This window comes from Lissotriton vulgaris, chromosome 4_1 (assembly GCF_964263255.1).
Source record: "Lissotriton vulgaris chromosome 4_1, aLisVul1.2, whole genome shotgun sequence".
In the NCBI taxonomy this organism is placed as follows: domain Eukaryota; kingdom Metazoa; phylum Chordata; class Amphibia; order Caudata; family Salamandridae; genus Lissotriton; species Lissotriton vulgaris.
In genome coordinates, this window is record NC_141691.1 from 1,573,490,609 (window position 1) to 1,573,514,302 (window position 23,694).

A 23,694-nucleotide genomic window follows, 5' to 3' on the forward strand; every position below is an offset into this window, starting at 1 on the left:
CAGTTAGGTGTTGCCGAGCTGTGTAGGAAAGACAGACAAAAAGTCACTGCTAAAATGAATGATGCCATAGCGAACCGTCATAAAATATCATCTTGATGTTGCTGGTGTAAATGCTCAGCTAATTATAAGTACTAAAGTTAGCAGTTGTTTTTTAATTAGTAATGATGTGGATTGTTCCTCTAGCCAAATGCTTCATTAGTCAAACATATTTTTGGAGAAAAAAAACAAATATTACTTTTGCAACAATATTAAGTGTATATTTCAGTTTAAATAAGGAGAGAACATTATATTATATAACATACTTTTATTTGCAAAATTTGGATCAGAGTATTTTGACCCACTTAATAAAGACAGGACTCATGAGAAATTGCGATTTTGTTCTGAGAAAATCAGGCTAAAACACATCTTCAGACTTTTTTATGCAAAATAAGAAATTGTAAATCTTTGCCCCTTAGAAAACACCTGAGATCATATTTTCTGCTTTCTCATAACTCTTGAATACACTGTATAATGTGTTTAGTGTTCAATTAAACCCCCATTCTCTGTGGTAAACATGTAAATTAAAAATAAATGCTAGAAGCTGAAAACAGTCAAAAAGATGAATTTACAACAACATTCATAACTAACAAACACCCAAAACTATTCTGACAGTATATTTGACTTTCCCATGCTTATAGAATCATTAACCGATGCAGTGCAAATACATACAAGCTGGTGTTTGTTGAAAATAGAGAATTTCAGAGTTAATCAGACATCCTTAACAGCAGTGTTATTCACATTCACATTCTTTACCAGGGAATTTAAAAAAATGTGTGACAGGAAAGACAATTAATGAAGGTTCTTCATCAACTAATACACATTACATGTAAGTCAGATTGAAGTTAAATATCGGACCTCTTTTGTCTAGCAAAGAATGATGTGAGATTAATCTGGGAATGCCTACAACACCAGTCAAGAGATTCAGTCACAGAGCTAGAAGTAAACATTCATATGTAAAATGGGTGCACGTCCTCCATTCTAACCTTCTACTTACAACATTTTCCAATTTAAAAGATCCATTAGACGATTTTACTGTAATAAAAGCACCCTACTTTGTTTTTATTGGGAACTAGGAATACTATCCTGCTAGGCTTATAATTAACAAAATTTTTTGGAAGACAATGTCCTGTACGCAATTGCACCCAGTGTCGTGTCTAACGTCTTGGCTTGCATCGAAACTGAATATCAGAATCTGGCAAAAGAACGCCAAGGCCCGAGCGACTATTGTCAAGTCCCACTTTTTTATTTTCTATGAATTCCATGTCAAAGGAGGCCACCATCAGAGCTAGAAACTGCTTAATCTCATTCACAGCAAAAAATCTGCCTGGACACTTGCTGACTCCTGACCCAAATGGCATCAGGTAATATTTCAACTTCTTTCCTCTCTTGTAAAAGGATATTTTCTTGGCCCCGTTTTCTACAAAGCGATCAAACTTGTACACCTGCAAAGAAAAACAAATTGTCAGAACGGCACGTAACCATAGCTAAAGAATATTATTTTCTTGCATTTCTGAAAGAGAATACACCATTTTAAAGGACTAAAGAATTCCCTGAAATTACCACGCTGACTTATTTTGGGATAATTATTTTCTTCATGCATCAGATGAGCTGTCATACTCACTCCCTTTTTAAAAACTATGATGTACAATAAAAACTAAATTCAAAGTGAATATATAAGTGGAGTTTAACTTACTCCACAGACCAAATTCTTTCAGAGTTAAATATATACAAACACAAAATAATATAAATGTAACCCAAAAACACTCCAGAATTTGGACTCACTATTTTTATATCTATATGAAGTACCTTGGAAAATGAGGGGAAAAATGCATCACACACTGGTAATGTTGAAGAAGGTGACAAATATAACACAAGAAGGAACACGAATAATTCAGTGCTTTGTTTAGGGTGGTAAATAATACATTCCTACAATTTGCTTTTCAAGAATCTGTCAATTATTCTCCAGATTTTAAATCCTACAGAATAACAATTCACTCTGAACTCTTGGCTGACATTTCTAAAGTACAGACACATTGTTTCAGGTTTTCAGTTAGCTTTTACCCAAAAGAGCCGACTGCCATAAACCTAAATGAAACCTCTGACTGTTATTCTGGACTATGAAGGATTTTTAATAAAGATAAGATGGAAATTGTTCTTCTGCAACTTGATCACATTTTTCCAATGACAACTCTAGCAAAATCCTCCCAGTTATGCCCCTACAACAATGCACTTTGTATATCTTTATTGTCCAGTGGGAAAATCTGCAATTCGTGACTGGTTGATTTTCCTAACATAGTTGTAAGAGTGTAGCTCTTTTTGAGTGACCACCCCAATTTATGTGGACGGGTGTTGCTGTTTTTTGACACTGTGCACTGGGATACAGCTAACTAGACCCAGTGCATGTGCTTTGACCCATGAAACATGTTGAAATTTGCTAAAACCTTAATTGGCATATTTGACTTTCCTGTAAGGTCACTGTATATGGTGCCTAAAGTACACTCATAGCTCGAACATTTGAATGTCACCTATGGATTAGAGCACTACTGAGCCATCCACAGGTGTGACAAGTAAAACATGACCCCAGGCCTTCCACTGTAGCCTGTAGCCTGGCTGCTGCGGTTTTAAAACTGTAACCTAACCTGTCATAATATACCCTACTGGCAGGACAAAACCTCCCTTTTAAATATTGTTAAGCCAACCCTATACAGGCTTGCCAAAAGGCAAGGTGTCTGGTATATAAAAGTGGAGCATGTAGAAATTTAAAGTTAACATGTCATTAGAGTGACTAGTGCCTAAAAGCTATTTTCACTTTAGGCAGGCTTACTGAACCATAGACAAAGATTGGGAATGAATATATTAATTGTGATATCTATGACCAGACACCAGCTAGAATGATTAAAGGACTGTTTTTAGCATTTATTAGAACATTGCAATGTTGGGAGCTCCATTGAAGAGAGTGCTCCATGGTTTTACGGGCTGGTAAAGTCCAGCAAGGCAACATTCCAATGCTATTTTCAAAGGCCTCTCGGAGCCTAAGGGAGTTTAAACCCCTTGAACTCCGAGAGGCCTTTGTTTTATTTGTTGGAACATTCTGCCCTCTAGTGGCAGAAGGTTCTACTAGTCTTACAGTCCTTCGTAGCTGGGCTATACCGGTTATTAAAGTCCTGCTCCCTTGTTAAAGTCCAGCCGAACGCTGGACGGGCCTTTAATAGCAGGTATAGCCTGCTACAGCAGGCTATAAGGCTATATTAGAATCCCCACACCATGGTGAAGTCATATATCTAAGAAATATTATGTAAAAGGGAATTTTAGAAAGATTCCTTTTCCCTACCTGAAGCTCCAGGGGGCTATTTGCGTAGCTCTTGTTGAATTGCCCTAATGAGGGTTGAAAACTTCTCCCGTAGCAGAAACAATGGCTTGGGTGTGGGGAGGTATTTTGTTCCTGAAGAAAGCAAGACCAACTGTGCAGTGGCCAGGAAATTATTTTACTTCAAAAGAACCACCCCTGTCAAAAGCATATGTCAGACCACCCATGCACAGGCCCCCCAGTTGTTCTCCCAGTCAGACAGGCAGCATCCCCCATGGGGGGTGGGGAGGTGGGGGGGGGGTGCTGCCTGCAGAACTGGTTTGGAGTCACCAAGTAGGAAGAGAATGCTCATTATCATGGCCACACTCCTAGCCTAATAGACCTGTGAAAAGATCTGAAGGGCTGGTCTTCCTCCCACGTGTACCTAGGACAAACAAGTGGACTCAAAGAGTCAGTTAGCTGACTCCCTGTGAAACCTACAGGGCCACAGGTACTGCACTAGTGTAATTAAGAGTAATTTGGGGGAATATCCTATAGCAGGAGCACAGTTGGCTAGCGTGAGTGACTGCTTCTGCTCGTTATTTGTATTCTGTGGCTGTTTCTTAGTGCAAAATGCATCCTCATGTCCATATTCGACATGTGGGGGTTATGTTATGTTAAATTGTTTTTATAAGGCACACAGCTACCCAACAAGGGTTTCCCGGCGCCAGCCAGGCAGGGACTAAGCGTTAAAATTATTGGTTAAATAGCCATGTTTTTAGGTTCTTGCGAAAGTTTGCAAAATTTGTTTCAAGCCAAAGAGATGCAGGCAAAGTGTTCCACAGAGTAGGACCGAGAGAGTCTAATCCTGGGCACCACAAATTTTCCCTGAGTAGTAGACCGCAGTTGTCGCAAAGGATAGTAGGGTTGGGCCAAAGCTTGCAGATACTGAGGAGCAGTGCCAGATTTGATCTTGAATAAAAAACTCAGTGCTTTGAACTTAATCCGACTTTCCACCTTCAGCCAGTGGAGATCGTGTAAGTAGCAAGTGATGGAAGAGAATTTGGGAATCCGGCATAATAATCTTGCTGCCGCGTTATGCACTACCTGTAGCTTCCGCACTATGTCTTTATTGGCCCCTAGATAGAGGACGTTGCCATAGTCCATTCTTGAGGTCATAAGTGCTTGGACCACCGTTTTCTGGGTGGAGTCAGGAAGCATCATGACCACTTTTTTCAGCCACTTTAGTATAGTGAAGCAGGTAGCTGACACTTTTACAACTTGCTGTCTCATGGACAGCTGGTCATCAACAATAAAACCCAAGTTACTGGCTTGTTGAGTGGGCTGGGGGGCATTACCCAATTTAATGGGCCAGTGACGGGGGCCCAAGAGTTCTTTGTTACTCCGAAAAACAAGAACTTCGGTCTTGTCCCCATTAAGTTTAAGCATGTTTGTTTGCATCCATGCAGTCACTTTCCTTAAGCCATCTTGTAAGGTGGATGGACAAGATTCCTTCTCAGAGGATGATCTGGGTATCATCTGCCTAAGAGAATAGAGATAACCCAGCTTCTTCTACAATAGTTGCCAGTGGTTTGACATAAATATTGAAAAATAGAGTGTTAAGAAAGGAGCCCTGTGGGACTCCACACTCAGAAGTGTACTTTTTTGAAGTGGCGGCATCAGAAAATATTTGAGACGTGCGATTGGTCAAGAAAGATACCAGCCATTTCAGGGCTGCCCCTGAGATGCAGAGGGCTTGAAGGGAATGTATTAGCACAGTGTGAGACATCGTATCGAAAGCAGCGATTATATCGAGTAATATAAGGGCTGCTGTGTCTCCCCTGTCCAAGCGGTATCTCAGCATCTCTGTCACGCCCAACAAAGTAGTCTCTGTTGAGAATCCGGCTCTAAAGCATGACTGTGATTCATGCAAAAATTTTGAAGTTTCAGTAAAATGTGACAGTTGGTCATTTATATGCTTTTCCAGAATTGTAGAATAGATTGGTAGAAGGGAAATAGGTCTAAAATTGGAAAGAAGGGCGGGGTCAGCGTTTGCTTTCTTCAAGAGTGGAAACATCATAGAATGCTTCCAAGCAGCAGGAACGCTTGCCTGCTGTATAGAGGCGTTAAGTAGAATCATAATTAGTTCCAAGACAGGCGTATCAGGTTGTTGCAGCACCCTAGAGGGTAAAGTATCCCTGGGTGGACCTGATTTTATAATGGCCAGATATTTAATGAATGAGCTAATATTTAGTAGTGGCCAAGATTCTAATTTGTTAATAGATTCGGTACTGTTACCCACCTCCCGTTCAAGGATTTGTTCCATAGTTATGTTTGTCGGGGAGCTCCCTAACATTGAGTGGATGTTTTTAACTTTATTCACAAAGAAGTTGGCCACGTCATTGCATTGTGCCTCATCCAACGCAGGGGGCATAGGTTGAGTATCAGATCCTGAAAGTTTTTTTACCATCGAGAACAGTGTACGCGGACAGTTTTGTGCATTAGAGATGGTTTGTGTGACGTAGTTTGCGCGCATTTTTTTGCAAAGTGCATGGTATTTTTTAGGGCATTTTTATAATTTATTTCGGACTCAGTGGTGTAGTTTCTTCTCCAGTGTCTTTCTAAGTTTTTACATTTACTCTTTTCTTCTTTTAGTAGCTCCGTGCACTAGGGTGCAGGAAGGGGGGTCATTATATACTTTTTTCTTAGAGTTTGGAAGACAATGGTCAAGTGCTTTCGTGATCCATCCCTGGATCCTATCGAGAGAGGAGGTGGAAACATGGGGAATAGAAAGGGAACTGTTAGAAAGATGCTCATTTAGAGCCTTCATATCCAGTTTACTCCAGTTTCTGGATTTCTGCTGTGGGCTAGAGATCATTATGGGTGAGTTGGTAGGCTCAGTGCATTGAAATTTAATTGCACAGTGGTCTGACCAGCATAGAGGAAGGGGTGGATAACATTGAATATCAGAAAGATTAGAAAAAATGAGTTCTAATAAATGGCCAGCCTTGTGAGTAGGGCCTGTATTGCATAAAAGCAAATTCATTGCTGCAAGATCTGAAATCAGGATGCCACTGGTGGGGCATGATGGGTTATCCAAATGTATGTTGAGGTCCCCTACGACCTTGAAGTTGGCCGCCTTAAAAGGATGAGGAGAGATTAATACAAAAATAGGGATAAATGGCGGTAGTAAGTTGGAAAAAATCCTACCCCCAGAGCACAATTAGAGAGCATAAGTGGCAGCTCGTGCTCGCTATTTGTGTTCTTTCACATTTATCTCTATTTCTTATCCGAAATTGCATCCTCGCATCCATTTTGGATACAAGGGGACATTTTTGTGCTAAGTGATAGTTCTAAATGCAGAACTACTCTTCTCAAAACATTCAAGAGTAATCTTGTGGTATTCTTAGGTAATTTTGCATGATTACGCTACACAGAAATTACATGAGTTATTTGCATACACAAGAGAAAAATTAAATAGTTAAAGTATTTCCAAAATGAAGCTCAATTTAAACATTTTATATTTAAATAAACAAAGCACCTACAAAGAGAGTTAAAAGGCAAGATGTGCTCCAGGTCATGTGTTGTCCAGTTGAACTACGGGAAGGGAACCAAAGCAAACCCATGTTGCAGTGCTTGGGAATCAGAGCCATGTGAATAAAGGGGAAACAAAAATCCACACAGAAAAAGCAGGGTAAACCAATATACTAAAATGTTCTGATTGACAAATTGTTACTGATGAGGTTGTCCTTTCAGAAAGCGTAGCAGTTGACTTTACCGCCGAACACCTTCACTTCCAGATTCACACCGACCCTAAGACCACACTCTGAGGCACCCTCATCTATAGACCACCCGGACCCCGCACACAATTCAGCGAAGACATCACAGACTTCATCAGCCCACACCCCCTTCCCTCTGAGGACTACATTCTACTAGGAGACCTCAACTTCCACCTGGAGAAGAACAACGACAGCAACACCATCTCCCTTCAGGACAACCTCGCCAATCTCGGACTCAAACAACAAGTAAACACCCCCACCCACTACGCCGGACACACGCTCGACCCAATCTTCTCCTTCAGCAAGCACATCTCCTTCAATCACACCACAGGACTCCATTGGACGGACCACAGCTGTGTCCACTTCAACTACCGAAAGACCACGACCCACCACCAGCCACAACAAATGCCCCGGAGAAACTGGAACAAAATTACCACCGACCAGCTCACCACTTCGCTATACCAAAACCCTCCTACCAAATCATCAGACCCAAATCAAGCAGCCATCCACCTCACACAATGGATCACCCACAGCGCTGACGAATTAGCACTCTTGAAAAACCATCAAAACAAGCCAGGTAGCAAAAAAGCCCCATGGTTCAATGACAACCTTAAGAACTCCAAAAAGAACTGCCGCACCCTCGAGAAGGCCTGGCGAAAAAACCCAACCACAGACAACATGACCGCCCTCAAGAACGCCATCCGCAAACACCACCAGCTGATCAGATCCACCAAGAAATCAACTTTTAAGGATCGACTCGACAACAACGCCCACAACAGCAAGGAACTCTTCAACATCGTCAAAGAGTTTACCAATCCCTGCGCCGGCACCAATGACATCACTCCCTCTCAAGACCTCTGCGACTCTCTAGCCTCGTTCTTCCACAGCAAAATCGCTGACATACATAACAGCTTCGGTGACCGGTCCACCCCCCTTACCTGCGAACCGAAGGCCCCCACCACCATCCTTTGCGCCTGGAACCCAATCAGCACTGAAGACAACATCCGCTTGATGAACTCCATCCACTCCGGATCACCAACTGACCCATGTCCCCACCACATCTTCAACAAAGCCGACTCCATCATCGCATCCCATCTCCGGGATATCATCAACTGCTCCCTCAACACCGCTACCTTCCCGGAACGCTGGAAACATGCCGAACTCAGCGCCCTCCTGAAGAAACCCACAGCAGACCCCACCGAACTTAAGAACTACCGCCCCATTTCGCTCCTCCCATTCCCTGCCAAAGTCATAGAGAAAACCATCAACAGTCAGCTCGCCGCCTTCCTCGAGTCCAACGGCTCCCTCAACCCTTCACAGTCCGGCTTCCGAGCCAAACACAGCACCAAGACCGCCTTCATCGCAGCCACAGACGACATTCGAACACTACTTGACAACGGAGAAACAGCTGCCCTCATCCTACTGGACCTCTCTGCAGCGTTCAACACAGTCTGTCATAGCACCCTTATACAACGCCTCAGCAACGTCGGGATACAAGGAAAAGCATTGGACTGGATCATCTCGTTCCTCGCCGGTAGAACCCAGAGGATCTGCCTCCCCCTATCAGATCAGAGGCCGCCGAAGTCATCTGCGGCGAACCACAAGGATCATCGCTCAGCCCCACCCTCTTCAACGTCTACATGAGCCCCCTCGCATCCATCGCGTGCCAACACAACCTCAACATCATTTCCTACGCAGACGACACCCAGCTGATCCTCTCCTTCACCAAAGACCCAAACACCGCCAAAACCAACCTACACAAAGGAATGAAAGACGTAGCCGAGTGGATGAAGAACAGTCGTCTAAAACTGAACTCCGACAAGACGGAAGTCCTCATCCTAGGATCATCCCCCTCCGCTTGGGACGACTCATGGTGGCCTCCGGCCTTGGGCAGCGCACCCAAACCAACGGACCACGCACGCAACCTGGGCTTGATCCTGGACTCCTCCCTCTCGATGACCAGACAAGTCAATGCCATCTCATCATCATGCTTTAACATCCTACGTATGCTCAAAAAGATCTTCCGCTGGATCCCCACCAAAACAAGAAAGACGGTCACCCAAGCACTTGACACTAGCCGACTGGACTACGGAAACACCCTCTACACCGGAACCACAGCCAAATTACAGAAAAAAACTCCAACGCATTCAGAACGCCTCCGCCAGACTCATTCTAGACATCCCCCGCCACAATCACATATCCAGTCACCTGAGAGATCTCCACTGGCTCCCCGTCAACAAGAGAATAACGTTCTGTCTCCTCACCCACGCACAAAAAGCCCTCTTTTACACTCCCACACGCCAACTACGATCGTCCAATCAAGCCCTCGCCGCAATTCCACGCATCCAAAGATCCACCATGGGAGGAAGATCTTTCTCCTACTTAGCAGCCAAAACCTGGAATTCTCTCCCCACCCACCTCCGCCTCACACAGAACAACCTCTCCTTCAGAAAACAACTCAAAACATGGTTATTTGATAAGTAACGAACACCCCCTCCCCCAATCGCCTTGAGACCCTCTGGGTGAGTAGCGCGCTATATAAATTTTGACTTGACTTGACTTGACTATTAAGGCAACTTTGTGAGGCACACTCTCAGGCCACACACCAATAGGAGCTCGAATAGCACCACCAACTACTCCTAAATTAGTTATCTTTCCTCATTACTGAAAATAAATGTGTTCCCAATACAATGTCTGGCATCTAGGTAAATAAAAATCAGTGTCTGTTCTTGAAGGTGGAGAGTTCTTCTTCCATGAGGGAAAATAAAATTGCAATTCATCTTTTTATGATTTTTTCAAGGTGTACGTATGTTTTAGTTCACAATACTCAAGATAGACTGTCCCTTCTTTGATATATAATATGGAACTGAAGCGCAATATAGGACTTCTAACAATGCTGTGGCTTTTGTACTGCCGCAGATATCAAAAGCAAGCAACCTGAAAGACCTTGTTTTAGAATGTGCCCTTTCAAAATCACAATGTAAGGTCAGCTTGCATGTAAGATGCAGCACATTCATAAATAGTTTTTTAAAAAATTTTTAAGTCCTCTCCACTACTGCATATGCAACAAGATGCACTATTGACCATATTCTCGATCTGAAGGCAGATTAATTAAACAGAGACCATGCTGGGGTCATCCCTAGGAAGGCGATATCAGAGAAGCTCTAAAATTATTGGCAATCTATACTCACACATACTAAAATTCACACAAATTCAGTAACATGAAAGCCTATGAGTCACAGCATCCACTAGGACAAAGAGGCCTGGCTTGGGGAAAAAGCAGTCAGTGAATACAAAGTCTTAATTTGCTTGCCAGCTTGTATCACAGATGAACAAGTTAATTACCTTTGATAATGCTCTTTCTGGTTGATGCTCTATCTAACCGCAGATTCATCACCTTTGAAATATTCTCCAGGTATCAGACTGGATGCATAAACTTCATAGCAGTACTCCTGCACATCGGTTGGTAGCGTTGTGTGGCTCTGCACTGACATCGTTCTGCTAGAAAAGTGATGAGTGCAGCCGGATGTAAGTGGACGTTCGAGGTGGTAGTGCTTCTTGAACTTAATATGAGTACTTTATGAGTACTTTATGAGTTACACCTCTTGTGTGCTCATGAGGAGCTGAGCTCGTCATGACCACACCCATTTACATTAAGGTCCAGCACAGCAGAGGAATATCTGCAGCATCCATGTGGTTAGAACAGGGACACTATGTGCCAATGTACTGGTAGCAGCTTTGGGTCTGGTGAAATGAGCCAATAGGCTTTTCGAAGATTGCTTTTTGGCCAATGCATAGCACATTTTAATGTACAACACAATTCATCGTGATATGGTCAGCTTTTGCATTGCCTTGCCCATCATTGCACCAGCATACCCCACAAAGAGCTAATCGGTCACTCAATGTTCTATGATGCGATAGTTCGAAAACAGGAAATAGTTGTACCTGCTCACTCTCAGATTGCGTGACTAGATTACTGACCGGACCATTGGCAACAAGACCAGATAGGGATAAAAACTAGTTAATGGCTGTATTGGCGTCCTGGTGTTCCACACTTGTATCCCTATGTGTGAGAAGTTCTGTACAGAGAATTCCACCCCACAGTTTGTGACTAGCTTCCCAACTCTTCCCTTGCTGACTTACTGGGCTAGTGCCCACCCACCGAAGGTGAAGCAGGAGCCTCAAGATGCTGAAGGGATCGGAAACAGCAGGGAAACAGCATAGATGCCAGAAGGTGACACCATTGCCAGGTGGTAGCGGTTGAAATACCGGAGCACTGATGATTCCGACATTGGAATAGAGCTGAGCCTGCCGGTCATTGTCGCTAGACTTGGATTGACTAGCCTTACTCTTCTTGTCCTGATTAGAAAACATGCCTGCAATTTGAGCTTTTTGCTAAGTAGTCCTCTTATTGCTGCAGTATTGCTGGTCGCAGAGGTCTTGCGAGGGTGTGATGTCGTTGTTGCAGGCGCTGGGGTTGGAGAGCTCTTTAACAATGCTGAAGAGTTCCTTGCTGTTGTGGGTGTTGTTGTCCAGTCGTTCTTTGAATGTAGTCCTTTTGGTGGTGCGAATCAGCTGGTTGTGTTTGCGGGTGGCGTTCTTGAGGGCTGTCATGTTTTCTATTGTCTGGTCGTGGCGCCAGGCTTTCTCGAGGCTGCGGCAGGTTTTCTTGGAGTTTTTGAGGTTGTTGGTGAACCACAAGGCTTGGTGCCGGGTCTGCTGGGTGGTTCCTTCAGTGGTGCGAGGTTGTCTGCGCAGTTGGTGAGCCAGTGTGTGAGGTTGCGGGCTGCTTTGTTGGGGTCCGTCGTGTTGGTGGGAGGGTTCTGGCTGAGGGAGGTGGTGAGCTGGTCGGCGGTGATCTTGCTCCAGCTTCTGTGGGGAACCTGTTGCGGGTGGTGGTGGGTCGTGGTTCTCCTGAAGTTGAAGTGGACGCAGCTGTTGTCAGAGCCCCACAAGTCTTACCTCTGCTTGTGAAGCGATTCCGCAGAGACGACAAGAGCCACCGTCTCTGTACCCAGCTTACCCGCACAAAACGTAAAACACTGTAGGGATGAGATGGGAACAGGGAAAGGAGCCAGAAAGGAACAGCAGGCCTGGGTTGTATGGAGTTCGGGCAGGGATATGACATCAACTGGTAATCAGCTGCAAGACAAATGGAATTGCATTAAGGAAAGACTCACCTCCCCCATGTCATTGCAGACTTCTAGGCACACACAGAAAGCCCTTTCACCTGCAACTCACCAATGTAATCCAGGCTGCCGTACCCAAGGAAATGTCTTGTTGCTCCAAAAGGAAAGGAAAACCAAAGAACAGCGCTCCTGCGCGTAATGTGCAAAAGAATGTCCTGCGCTCCTGCGCACTGAATAACCCCTAAGCAACGTGCTCTTGCATTATGTCCAAACAACCCAAGGATAGCGCTTCCTGCACGTTAGTACATCCCTGGCGTTACAACTGGAAGGAAACTCAGGTAAAGCGCTCCTGCGCTGGAAAAGAATAAAAGAGAAACAAGAAGGAAGTTTTACTGTCAGCGCTCCAGTGCGGAGCAGAGTCTGTGGCAAGGGCACTCCCTGCAAGGGAATGTGTGAACACCTGTAGCGCTCCTGCGCGGCGTAGAGTCTGTGGCAAGGGCACTCCCAGCAAGGGAATGCGTAGACACCTGTAGCGCTCCTGCGCGGCGTAGAGTCTGTGGCAAGGGCACTCCCAGCAAGGGAATGCGTAAACACCAGTAGCCCTCCTGCGCGGAGTAGTGTCCGAGGCAAGGGTTAACTGCAGTGCTCCTGCGCGGCAGTAACGGGGTGAGTACGGACCAAAGGTGAGCGCTCCTGCGCGCTGATGCCGCTCGAGACTGCGGCCGGGGTAGTCCAAACACGCCAGAATCCAAAGCGCTGCTCCGGCGGGAGAACGCGGTATTAAGCGTTTCCCCCCAGAAGCGCTGGTCTGGCCTGAAAGTGAAAGACTAGACCGGGGCTCGACTTCCGCCGGAAGTGAGTATCCCGGTCTAGCGTGTGTTCCCAGCAGCCCTCAATGATCGGCAAAACGCCGCAACACGACAGCTGTGATCTGTCCAGTGTAGTCTGGTGGAGTTGGTGAAGGAGATGTGATTGCTGGAGGAGAAGATGGGGTCCAGCATGTGGCCGGCGTAGTGGGTGGTGGTGTTCACCAGTTGCTTGAGTCTGAGGTTGGCGAGGTTGTCCAGCAGGGTGGTGGTGTTGCTGTCATTGTTGTTCTCCAGGTGGAAGTTGAGGTCCCCTAGGAGGATGTAGTCTGGGGAGGTGAGGGCGTGTGGGCTGACAAAGTCTGCGATGGCTTCGCTGAATTGTGTGCGTGGTCCCGTGGGTCTGTAGATGAGAGTGCCTCTGAGGGTAGTCCTGGGGTCGGTGTGTATCTGGAAGTGAAGGTGTTCGGCGGCGGTGAGGGTGTCGTCGGAGTTGGTCGTGATGCGGATGGTGTTTTTGTGGACGATGGCGATGCCTCCTCCAGTTTGGTTGTTGCGGTCCCTCCGGGTGATCCTGTAGCCATCAGGGATGGCTATGGCGATGTCGGGGGCTGAGGAAGCGTTCATCCAGGTTTCTGTGAGGAAGGCGACGTCTGGTGCTGTTGTGTCCAGGAGGTTCCAGAGTTCGACGGCGTGCCTGTGGACGGAGCGGGTGTTGAGCAGGATGCACTTGAGGTGATTGTTGCTGGTGCTAGGCTTGGCGGTTACCGGGCCGGGTCGGAGGCAGGTGAATTTGAAGGTTCGGCAGGTGAAGGGTCCGTGGGTGCGTTCCGGGGTGGCTCGGTAGCAGGCGGGGTTCTGGTCGGTGTTGAGTGCGTGGAGGGTGGCGGCGGCGTAAGTCCGTCGGGTGAGCTGGCATCGTCGAGGGCCAGGGGTCCTGGCGCTGGGCGCGGTCCAGGCGCGGACGGGCGCAGACGGGCTTGCCTTTGGCCGCCTTTGGCGCTCAATCGGCGCTACCGCTGCGCGTGCTCGCTGCGCGTATGTGCGGTCCCCGCCATAAATGGCGAAGTGGGAGGGAGGAGCAGCTGGGACGCGGGAGCGGGGCGGCGAATAGAAAGGGTGCAGGGCACAGAAAAAGAAAAGGGGGCGGGCCGCAGGGGAGCAGCGGCAGGGGAGCGGGAAGGCGGTCGCGCAGGGTGGCGAGGAAAACCAGGAAACACAAGGTACAAAACAGTCACAGGGCACAGAATACAATCCAATAAACAGAAACAAGGCACAATACTCAGTCAGCAGGGCGAACTCGGGCAGCAGCGGGAACCAGTTGGGCGCACTCACAGGGCCATGCGGTGTGTGGAGCGACCGGCCTTGTGAACAGGGTCAGAGGTCACAGATCACCACCGCGCGGTCTCCGCCATAAATGGCCAAGTGGGAGGGAGGAGCAGCTGGGAGGCGGGAGCGGGGCGGCGAATAGGAAGGGTGCAGGGTACAAAAAAAGAAAAGGGGGCAGGGCGCAGGGGTGCAGCGGCAGGGGAGCGTGAAGACGGTCGCGCTGGGCGGCGAGGAAAACCAGGAAACATGAGGTACAAAACAGTAACACAGGGCACAGAATACAATCCAATAAACAGAAACAAGGCACAATACTCAGGTTGCAGGTCTCCTTTGATAATCATGACAGCGAGACAATTAAGGAATCAAGCAATTCTAGTAAAAAGGGAACCATCTGTGAGGAGGGTAAAAGGAGGGAGACAGTCCATGCACATTAGTTTAATAGAAGGTTTGCGTCACATTCCAAATGATTTCTTGACATTGTTGTGATCGTATCTAGGACCCTAATTAAATATTCCCGATTTATTCCCTTATGTGGTTATAACAAATCATACCCTTATAAAGGCATAAGAATCATATCCATATTTAGTAATAGCCAATGCAATCCAAATACGGCAAGGCTACTTCCTTAGACTCCTACAAAGTACAACAAGTTCTTTCAACAAACCAAATCTCCAGCTACCTGGGAATTCCCCATGCTTTTGTTTTGATTTGCCCTAGAATTCCTGCGAGTCCGAAAGAACGTCCAGTTCTTAGTGACATCTTTTATTGATGTCTTTTGTCCAACCTTACGTCAAACTCTGCACCTTCCAGGTATAAATATACCAGTGTTTGCCTTAAGCACCACACGGTGGTTTGGAGCAGAGCGGCTATCTACTTATCCGAAGCCCAGCTGATGCAAGTGCCGAAGGAAGCCGTCCCTCCAATTTGACGCACTGAGAAAGACGCTGTCTTTTTCTCCTGACGAGAAAATCCAGCTCCGGTCTTTCCAGTTACCCTCACGGGTTACTGGGAGATCAAGACCTGAGAGCGAGATACAAGACCTCCTTCATTCTAAAACCAAGGTACGGAGCTGATTAGATCCTTAGAGAATTCTTGAGTCAGATTCTTGGCAAAACTAACTTAACTTAAAAACTCCTTTACTCCTTCCCACGTACTAGGCTTAGGTTAGGTACACTGGGGTAGGCGTATTTAGAAACATCAGTTGAGTACGTTTAGACAACTTTTATCATTGTATGTAACTGTATATATTTTTAATCCTTTTAAGTATCATATGGCTCAGAAACCATATCAATGCTTTTACAGTATTATTTCATAATACTCCTTTTACTGTACGCACTTTACTTTATAACAAGTATTGCAATTGTGGCAATTCATTTCTCTTGCATGAGAAAGAAGACTGCTCAATAAATAACACCTTTTATTGAAAACGCCTGTCTCTCTATTTCTCTGCACTCTAGTGAAAATAAGTATGCACGATTGACTGAGTGAAATAGCTATCTATTGTTTTCACACGACTCTGGAGATATACTTATTCTGGGGGAGCAAAGTTGTCATGTTTATGCGGTTGTCAGAAGCTAAATCCCTTCTTGTCTAATCAGGGAAGTTCACTCCTCCCTGTTCATTCGAGAAAGTTTCTAGTGACCTCTGATCTAGCTGACAAACCTAATAAAGTCTAACATATTCAATAGAGACCTAGTCGACCTCAGTCCTACGTCTAAACTATTGTTTATGTTGTTCCAACGCGCAGAGCCTATTGGGAAAATAGGAACTACACTACATGGCGCCCAACGTTTGGTAAGGCGATAATCTAACGCAAGATACTAGAGTAACTCAGTCGTGCTTTTTCACACAGACCCCTTTTTCCCATAAAAACTCTAATAGAGGTCTGGAGTGGGTGAAAGGTTAATATCCGCCGGAACATAGTAGGATGAGAATCCTATGTATTAGTTTTCGGTTTAGTCAACGTTGAAGGATACAGTGTTCCAAAATATTGTGCACCTAATCTTTGTTTCCTTGAAACTTGATCTACAAACTTTCAGTCAGTAAAATGACAGAGAGTGACGATGAAAGGGACAGAGCTGCTTTGGCAGCTCAACTGTTAGCGGACAACACATTTGTCCGAGATAACGACCATGATGCAATAATCATCCCGGTCAATATAAGAAAAACCATAACTATAAAACTTATAGAAAATGGAGCAACATCAAGAGATGGTACGGTCATATTTGTGGTAGAGGCACATGAAAATTGGCAGACAGAGGTATTCCATTCCTGGATAGATTTTCCAGCAGCACACGCTGTAACACAGGAATTCCACTACTACAAAATAGCGGAATCTCCAGCGGAATACTCTCCTTTCAAGGAAGTTGAAATTCCACTAACTTACCAAGAGCACCTGCTCTTGTTTAATGGCGCCCTAAAACATTAAAATCACATTACCAGGCTCAGTCCACTAGGTAGAACAGGAGCCACATGGCCGGTTCTAGCCAGCTACACACCACATCCGGACATTGAAGCAATTTCAGACGGAGAACTTTTAGTTCAGCTAAAACAACTAATTAAAATTCATAGACAATTGGTCCAATATGTCATGCGGATTTCAACAGTCCAACCTGCAATTAAAATTCCACAAAACACCCCTCAACAGGGGAACACAAACAAGATTACACCACAGAATATACAATCATGTCTTGCTAAAACACCCGCAAAACGGGAACAAATTCCATTCTGATTAGCTCAAAAAATCACTCAGATAGAGGCAGTATTTCCTGATACTACCCCTCACGAAAAACACAGAATTCTGACTATCTGTCTCCCAATGGGGATCGCACCACATGTGGAGGACTGTGACACTTGGGGCACAGTCTTTGCTTCTATCTTCACAAAAAAACATGGTGTTCCGTCTATGGCGGTTATACCAGATGTACTAAGACAGATTCAAAATGAATACGGTCCAGAACCTGCTTTAACTCTGGGTATGAAATTACTGAAAGACTTTAAGCAGGTCTCGGCTATACTATTAGCCAACATAAAAGGAAAAGCAGCATGTGTGGCAATCCGCCAAAAATTGAAGGAGACAGATATAACAGACCAACCTTTTGAGCTTGCTAAAATAATTGAGAAATCCTATGAAAAATTAGGCAGAGATAGTTTGGGTGGTAAAGCAGTAAACTAATTGAAAATCCTGAAAAAAACCTTCATTAAAAATAATCTCAATTCTCAAAAGAAGAAGTGGGAGGGTAATAAACAAACCACTCCCAGAGAAAAACAATTTCAATCCAGAGGAAGGTCTCCCCAATGAAGAAATAGATCTCCAGAAGTTGGGGGGGGGGGGCAAGTCTCCCCAAAGGGAGCCCTCTGAAAAAAGATACAACCTTAGAAATAGGGACAATTTGAGAAAACCTGACAGATATCAAGATATTGATACACGTCCCTCTCGATCTTTTCAGACTTCATCAAAGAAATCGGAAAGAAGAGGACGGTCAGAACATAAGGAAGAGCACGTTAAGTCCAAAGACAAGGAACCTGCTCATCAAAGTAAAAAATTACAATTTCCCAGAAAGAAGGTAGCCAGTATTAAAATAAAACATGCCGAGAATCCTGAGGACACAACTGAAAAACGGAGAGTGGGCCCAGACAATGCTAGACAGCGCAGCAGAATTGAGCATAGCTCGCAAGATCCTGATCAATCTTCTGGAGACAGTGGACACGAATGAATACATTCAAGTGGAAACTGCAGACACCTGAGTGAGCGTGCCCCATAAACTATATGAAATAAGTTTATGTATAGAGGGAGATAAAACTAGGAAAATAAAAGGTCTCTTTTGGGAGAATCTATCTAAAGGCTATGATATCCTTCTAGCAGAGAAAGACTGGCCACCAGAGTTTGTCAGGGAGTTCCCACATGGCGAAGAAATGATTATGCCTGCCTTCTCAAATCACATTCCAATTCATATTAAATACACACTTGCTAGAAAATGGGCATTGGCCCAAGCCCCTGCATTATATAAAAATCATGTGGGATGGGATGAGGATTCTCCTCACCATAAAATCCAGTTAAAAAATCAACCTACTGCACAGAGGCAGTATCCGGTTAAGCAAGAAGCTAAAAAACAAGTATAAGAAATTTTAGATCAACTTGAATATCTGGGGGTGATTGAAACTTGCACCTCACAAATGAACAATCCTTTGTTTCCTGTCTCCAAGCCAGACGATTCATATCGTCTAGTTTTGGACTACAGACATTTAAACTCCTGCTGTAAACTTTTTGTAGTACAAAACTCACACAGTGCAGCACTAATGAATAATATTGTTCGCAAAAAATATAAAACAACATTAGATATTTCAAATGGTTTCTTCTGTCAAAACATTGCACCTGAAAGCAGATATTTTACCGCTTTCTCCAGTATGGGGACCCATAAACAATTTTGTCGTCTCCCACAGGGATTCAAGAACAGCCCAGGATTATTTTCAGCCAGGGTAACAGAGTTACTACAAATGTATAATGATGAGGCATTATCCTATGTCGATGACATCTATCTTACAGATGATGACCTGGAGACTCACTTGAAAAGAGTGAACACCATAATACTTGGGTTTGCATCTGAAGGGTTCAAATTTAACTTTAATAAATCAAGAATTGCCCATCTAACTGTCCTATTTTTAGGATATGAATTATCGGTATACACCTGTTACAACGCAACTTTTACAACTACGTACTATTACAACGCAACTTTTACAACGCATACCATTACAACGCATTGCGCTGGGGGGCGCTCTAGGATAGGGAATAAGTATAATTTACTATCTAACACCTTCCCTAGTGTCCACGGGGACTGGAGTTAGAATAGTAAATTATACTTACCACTATCCAGCACCTCAAAGCGCTATGCGTTGTAATGGTATGCGTTGTAATGGTCGCGTTGTAATAGTAGGTAGTTGTAATGGTATGCGTTGTAACATGGTACATCCTGAATTATCAAGTGAAGGCAAAAGCCTAGCAGACAACTTCTTAGAGAAGTGTGCAGTACTCCAAGCTCCAAAAACGCTGAAGAACTTACAATCAATACTAGGTTTCCTGAATTTCGGAAGAACATACATTCTAAATTATGCAGAGAGGGTTAAACCACTCTACGAACTAATAAAACCTGATTTTAAACCAATTAATTGGACTAAAAAACAAACAGAAATTTTAAGATCATCACAGACAGACATGTTAACTAAAACAAAACTGCAAACACGCGCAAACGAACGCAACCTTGTATTCTGAGTCATCCCAGCAAGATGCGGATTCACAGACCTGACCTCTAATGAGGGAGAAATGGTACCAATAGCTTACAAATCACATTTGTACACACAAGCTGAAATGAAATTCAGTTCAACTGAAAAAATTCTAACTGCGGTTCAAACTGCTCTAGCCCAAGGAAAAAGGATATCTGTTTTAACAGCAGTATCAGCCCTTGAGGCGGTAACAATACCAGGGAATCCTAATGCTAAAGCTCTAGATCCAAAATGGATACAATGGGAAATTTCTCTTGCTACAGAAGACGTGACACACGCATTCGATCCGAAAATTAAAAAACTACTATATCTGGAATACGAAAATGAATGTCCTCTGTCGACCGAAATTCTGCCTCTCGAACAGTACACCTGTGTAATCTACACAGACAGGTTTGCACAACACTACGTTGTGGAAAAACAGATTTACAATGCTGCGTGCGCGATTGTTAAAGGGCGCTGGCCCTTAGGTAAATTCAGACCGATGGTCACTAAAACTGAATCTCTCAGAAACTGTACAGCTCAGCGAGCTGAAATAAGATCTCTAAAGATGGCGCTTGAAAATGCTGATCGTGAATTCCCAACACTAATAGTGTGTGCGATTCGCATTACTGCGTCCGATCTTACAATAATTCCATGCAGACCTGGATAAAAAACGGTTACAAAGATGAGACAGGTGCCACAATAAAGCATAAAAAACTATGGGAACAAGTAGTTCTTTTACAGAAGGAACTACAAAAGACTCACGTGATACATACGCAGAGTCTTCAACGTGATGGCGTTCACGTTGCAGGGAATTCATTGGATGACAAAGCCACAGCGGCAGCTGATCACTCGGCTTCCGTAGCTACAAAAAAGCGTACGAAAAAACAAATAGATGGCGAAACGCAGCTTGCAGTAAAAGTCTCAATGGTAGGCAATGATGCGGCGTTACCTCTAAACTATCCACTCGGCAATACATACATAATTGATGCGAACTCCGTTCCGTTTGCTCAAATCCCTGGAATGGGGGCTAGAGTAATTCCAAACACGAACCGGAAAGTCTTCTTGATACAAGAAGCACACATGGGATTGGGTCTGAGGCACCAAGAGATCCTGAAATCTCTAATAGAATTACAATCACAATACTGGTGGCCGGGGATGAGCGTAGAAATTTATAAATTTGCAATGAATTGTCAGGATGCAACAGAGATCGCAGTTGTGAACCGGACCAGACACCAGCCAAGACACCACTATTAGACAGCATCAGGCTATCTATGCGCAGACATGCAGACGGAAAAATGCGGTCCCATAAAAATTAAGACGAGATTCATTTGGATGTGGCCCAAGCGCTCGGCTGCCGTCAGAACTGTTATAAAAGATTTGTCTTTATCGGCACATACGCAATTGGCATGCTACATTCTGACCAGGGTCCTGCGTTTAGCTCTCGGGCTTACAAGGAGGTCATTGCCAGCATGGGCATTGCATTGCGGTATTCTAGTCCATTCCATCCCGAGGGAAATGCGGTAGTGGGGAGAAAAAAACGGGACATAAAGCAATCTATAACAGCGAGGGTATTAGGTTCGGGTGACGGGTGGGTCAAACATCTAATAAGTGTCCAACGTAGTCTTAATAATATGCCAAGAAATTTTCTAGGAGGTATCAGTCCGTACAAACTTTTATTTGGTACTAGAATGATCATTCAGGACTTGGATTGTCAGACTTCAGTGGTGCAACAAAAAGCCTTTGATATCAAAGATCGTTTGGCTGTTTTACAGGACTTAAATGAAACAAGAAAAAGTCTGAGTAACGAAAAGCTAAAGCCAACTACCACTGATGAAAAACCACCTGTCCCAGCAAGACCTGTCTGGGTTCCAAAGATTGGGGATCTGGTCAGAGGAAAGATCGCGGTGAAGAAGGAATTTGGGCCTTCTTATAGAAAAGCAGTACCTGTCTTAGCTGTCAGAGGAACAAGATCAGTAGTACTACTGCCACTTGCTGGAAAAAAGAAGAACCGAGTTGTATCAATCGACCTGGTGAAACCACAACCATGTGGCCAATAATAAGTAGTAGGCCCAGTGGACTCCCAAGAAATAGCAGAAGACCAAATCTTGCTACTATCCAAGAGGTTCAAACTGAGAGACTTATCACATTTGACAAACCTGCAGTAATTAAAAAAGGACTATGCAACAAAGCCATGGAACTTGTGCCTCTTGAAACCCAAATTGCAACAGTTCATCAAGAAACACCAGTCTACAACGATGTAGCCTCGGATTATACAAATGTAACAAAAGAAAATGCAAAGATCAAAGGAAATCCGGAAGCAATCCCACCAATTGAGAATTATGAGGAAATGTATTGTTTCAACCACTTTGGACATCATTATCTGCATAAGTCTGCAATTCCTAGAAATATTTTAAGTTATAATCAATGGGAACATTGTCCAACCCCGCCAAAAGGCAGCTCAAAAACATTTTATGAGAAATTCACATACTTCTCGGGGTTTAATGTCACTGATCCTGAAACATCCTATTTCAAAATGTTAAATAAGACAGGTGTGAAAAACATGTTGACAAATACTAAACTGATCTATTCTGAGAAATTTTATGAAAAAATGTCTACATTTGGTTTTGAATTTTGGAAAAACAACATTGAGACAGAAACCATCTGGCAGGTACAAGGTTTAGAAGCATTGTTCAGAGCCTGCATGATCCCAGAACAAATAATGTTCATGAATGACACAATTCAGCAAACAACCTGTCTTGGTTTAGCCAAGATAAAAGATTTAAAAACCTGTCTATACCAAAGCCAATGCCTGATAGAAACACAACTACAGATGAGGGGTTAGACATGGCCTATATTTTAAAACAAAACAGAACACTTCCTGATTGGAACAAATGGTTGATCTGGCCCTCAGACACTAATAACTGTAATGACAGATTCCTGAACAAAATACAGGGGTTCAAACAGAACAAGTCAGACCCAAGATATTCCCAGAGACAACATCCAGGGATAGTTACAACATACAGTGTAGGAAAACTATGCCTCGACTGGCTACAGAGATCCACACTTCCCGAAATTAAGCAACACTTAACTTTACTTAAAGACGGTGCGGACTTTGGAGATTTCATACTGGGTCCTCGCAAACAGCGTCAAAAACGTTTCATATACGCCGGTATATACGCAGCTTACAATGAAGCTTGGAAATTAAATCAAATTGAAACTGCAGAAAACCTGTCTATACCAAAGCCAATGCCTGATAGAAACACCACTACAGATGAGGGGTTAGACGTGGCCTATATTTTAAAACAAAACAGAACACTTCCTGATTGGAACAAATGGTTGATCAGGCACTCAGACACTAATAACTGTCATGAAAGATTCCTGAACAAAATACAGGGGTTCAAACAGAACAGGCCAGACTCAAGATATTCCCAGAGACAACATCCATGGATAGTTACAACATAGAGTGTAGGAAAACTATGCCTTGACTGGCTACAGAGATCCACACTTCCCGAAATTAAGCAACACTTAACTTTACTTAAAGACGGTGCTGACTTGCGAGATTTCATACTGGGACCTCACAAACAGGGTCAAAAACGTTTCATATACGCCGGTATATACGCAGCTTACAATGAAGCTTGGAAATTAAATCAAATCGAAACTGCAGAAAAAATACGAGAAATTGATCGTATTAATTTGGAAAAAACACTTTCTGTAGTGGACAATGGGTTAACGACTCTGTCCTCCAGAATCTATTCACTGGAAAGCATTGTATCATCTGCTATTGATATCATAGAACAGGATATGAAAATGTTACAACATGGTCAGTCCAATTACGTTCTATAGTACAGCTAGGCTGGACGTTACAAAACCTCCGTTCAGGTCATGTGCCATGGCGTCTAATCAACATAACGTCATTATTTTCTATCTTTAACCTTACTGATAGACAAATCTCGTTGGCACAAAGAGGAGCAGACTATACGGTGCTGAGCATTGAAAAACTTGAGAGATTACCATTGACAATGTCAGAAAGACCTGTCATTGAATGGATAATACATGGCACTATT

The 23,694-nt window shown here is 44.0% G+C and overlaps 1 protein-coding gene across 1 annotated transcript in view; it reads right to left on the reverse strand.

The window, feature by feature from the left end:
- Positions 1 to 287: 287 nt before the first annotated feature.
- The window catches only part of CYP7B1 (cytochrome P450 family 7 subfamily B member 1), an 813,803-nt gene continuing 790,396 nt past the window's right edge, over positions 288 to 23,694 (reverse strand). The window contains exon 6 of the mRNA XM_086965805.1: positions 288 to 1,481. Within this exon, the coding sequence (XP_086821931.1) occupies positions 1,194 to 1,481 (288 nt within the window). The 3' untranslated portion in view covers positions 288 to 1,193. The remainder of the gene's footprint in view (positions 1,482 to 23,694) is intronic.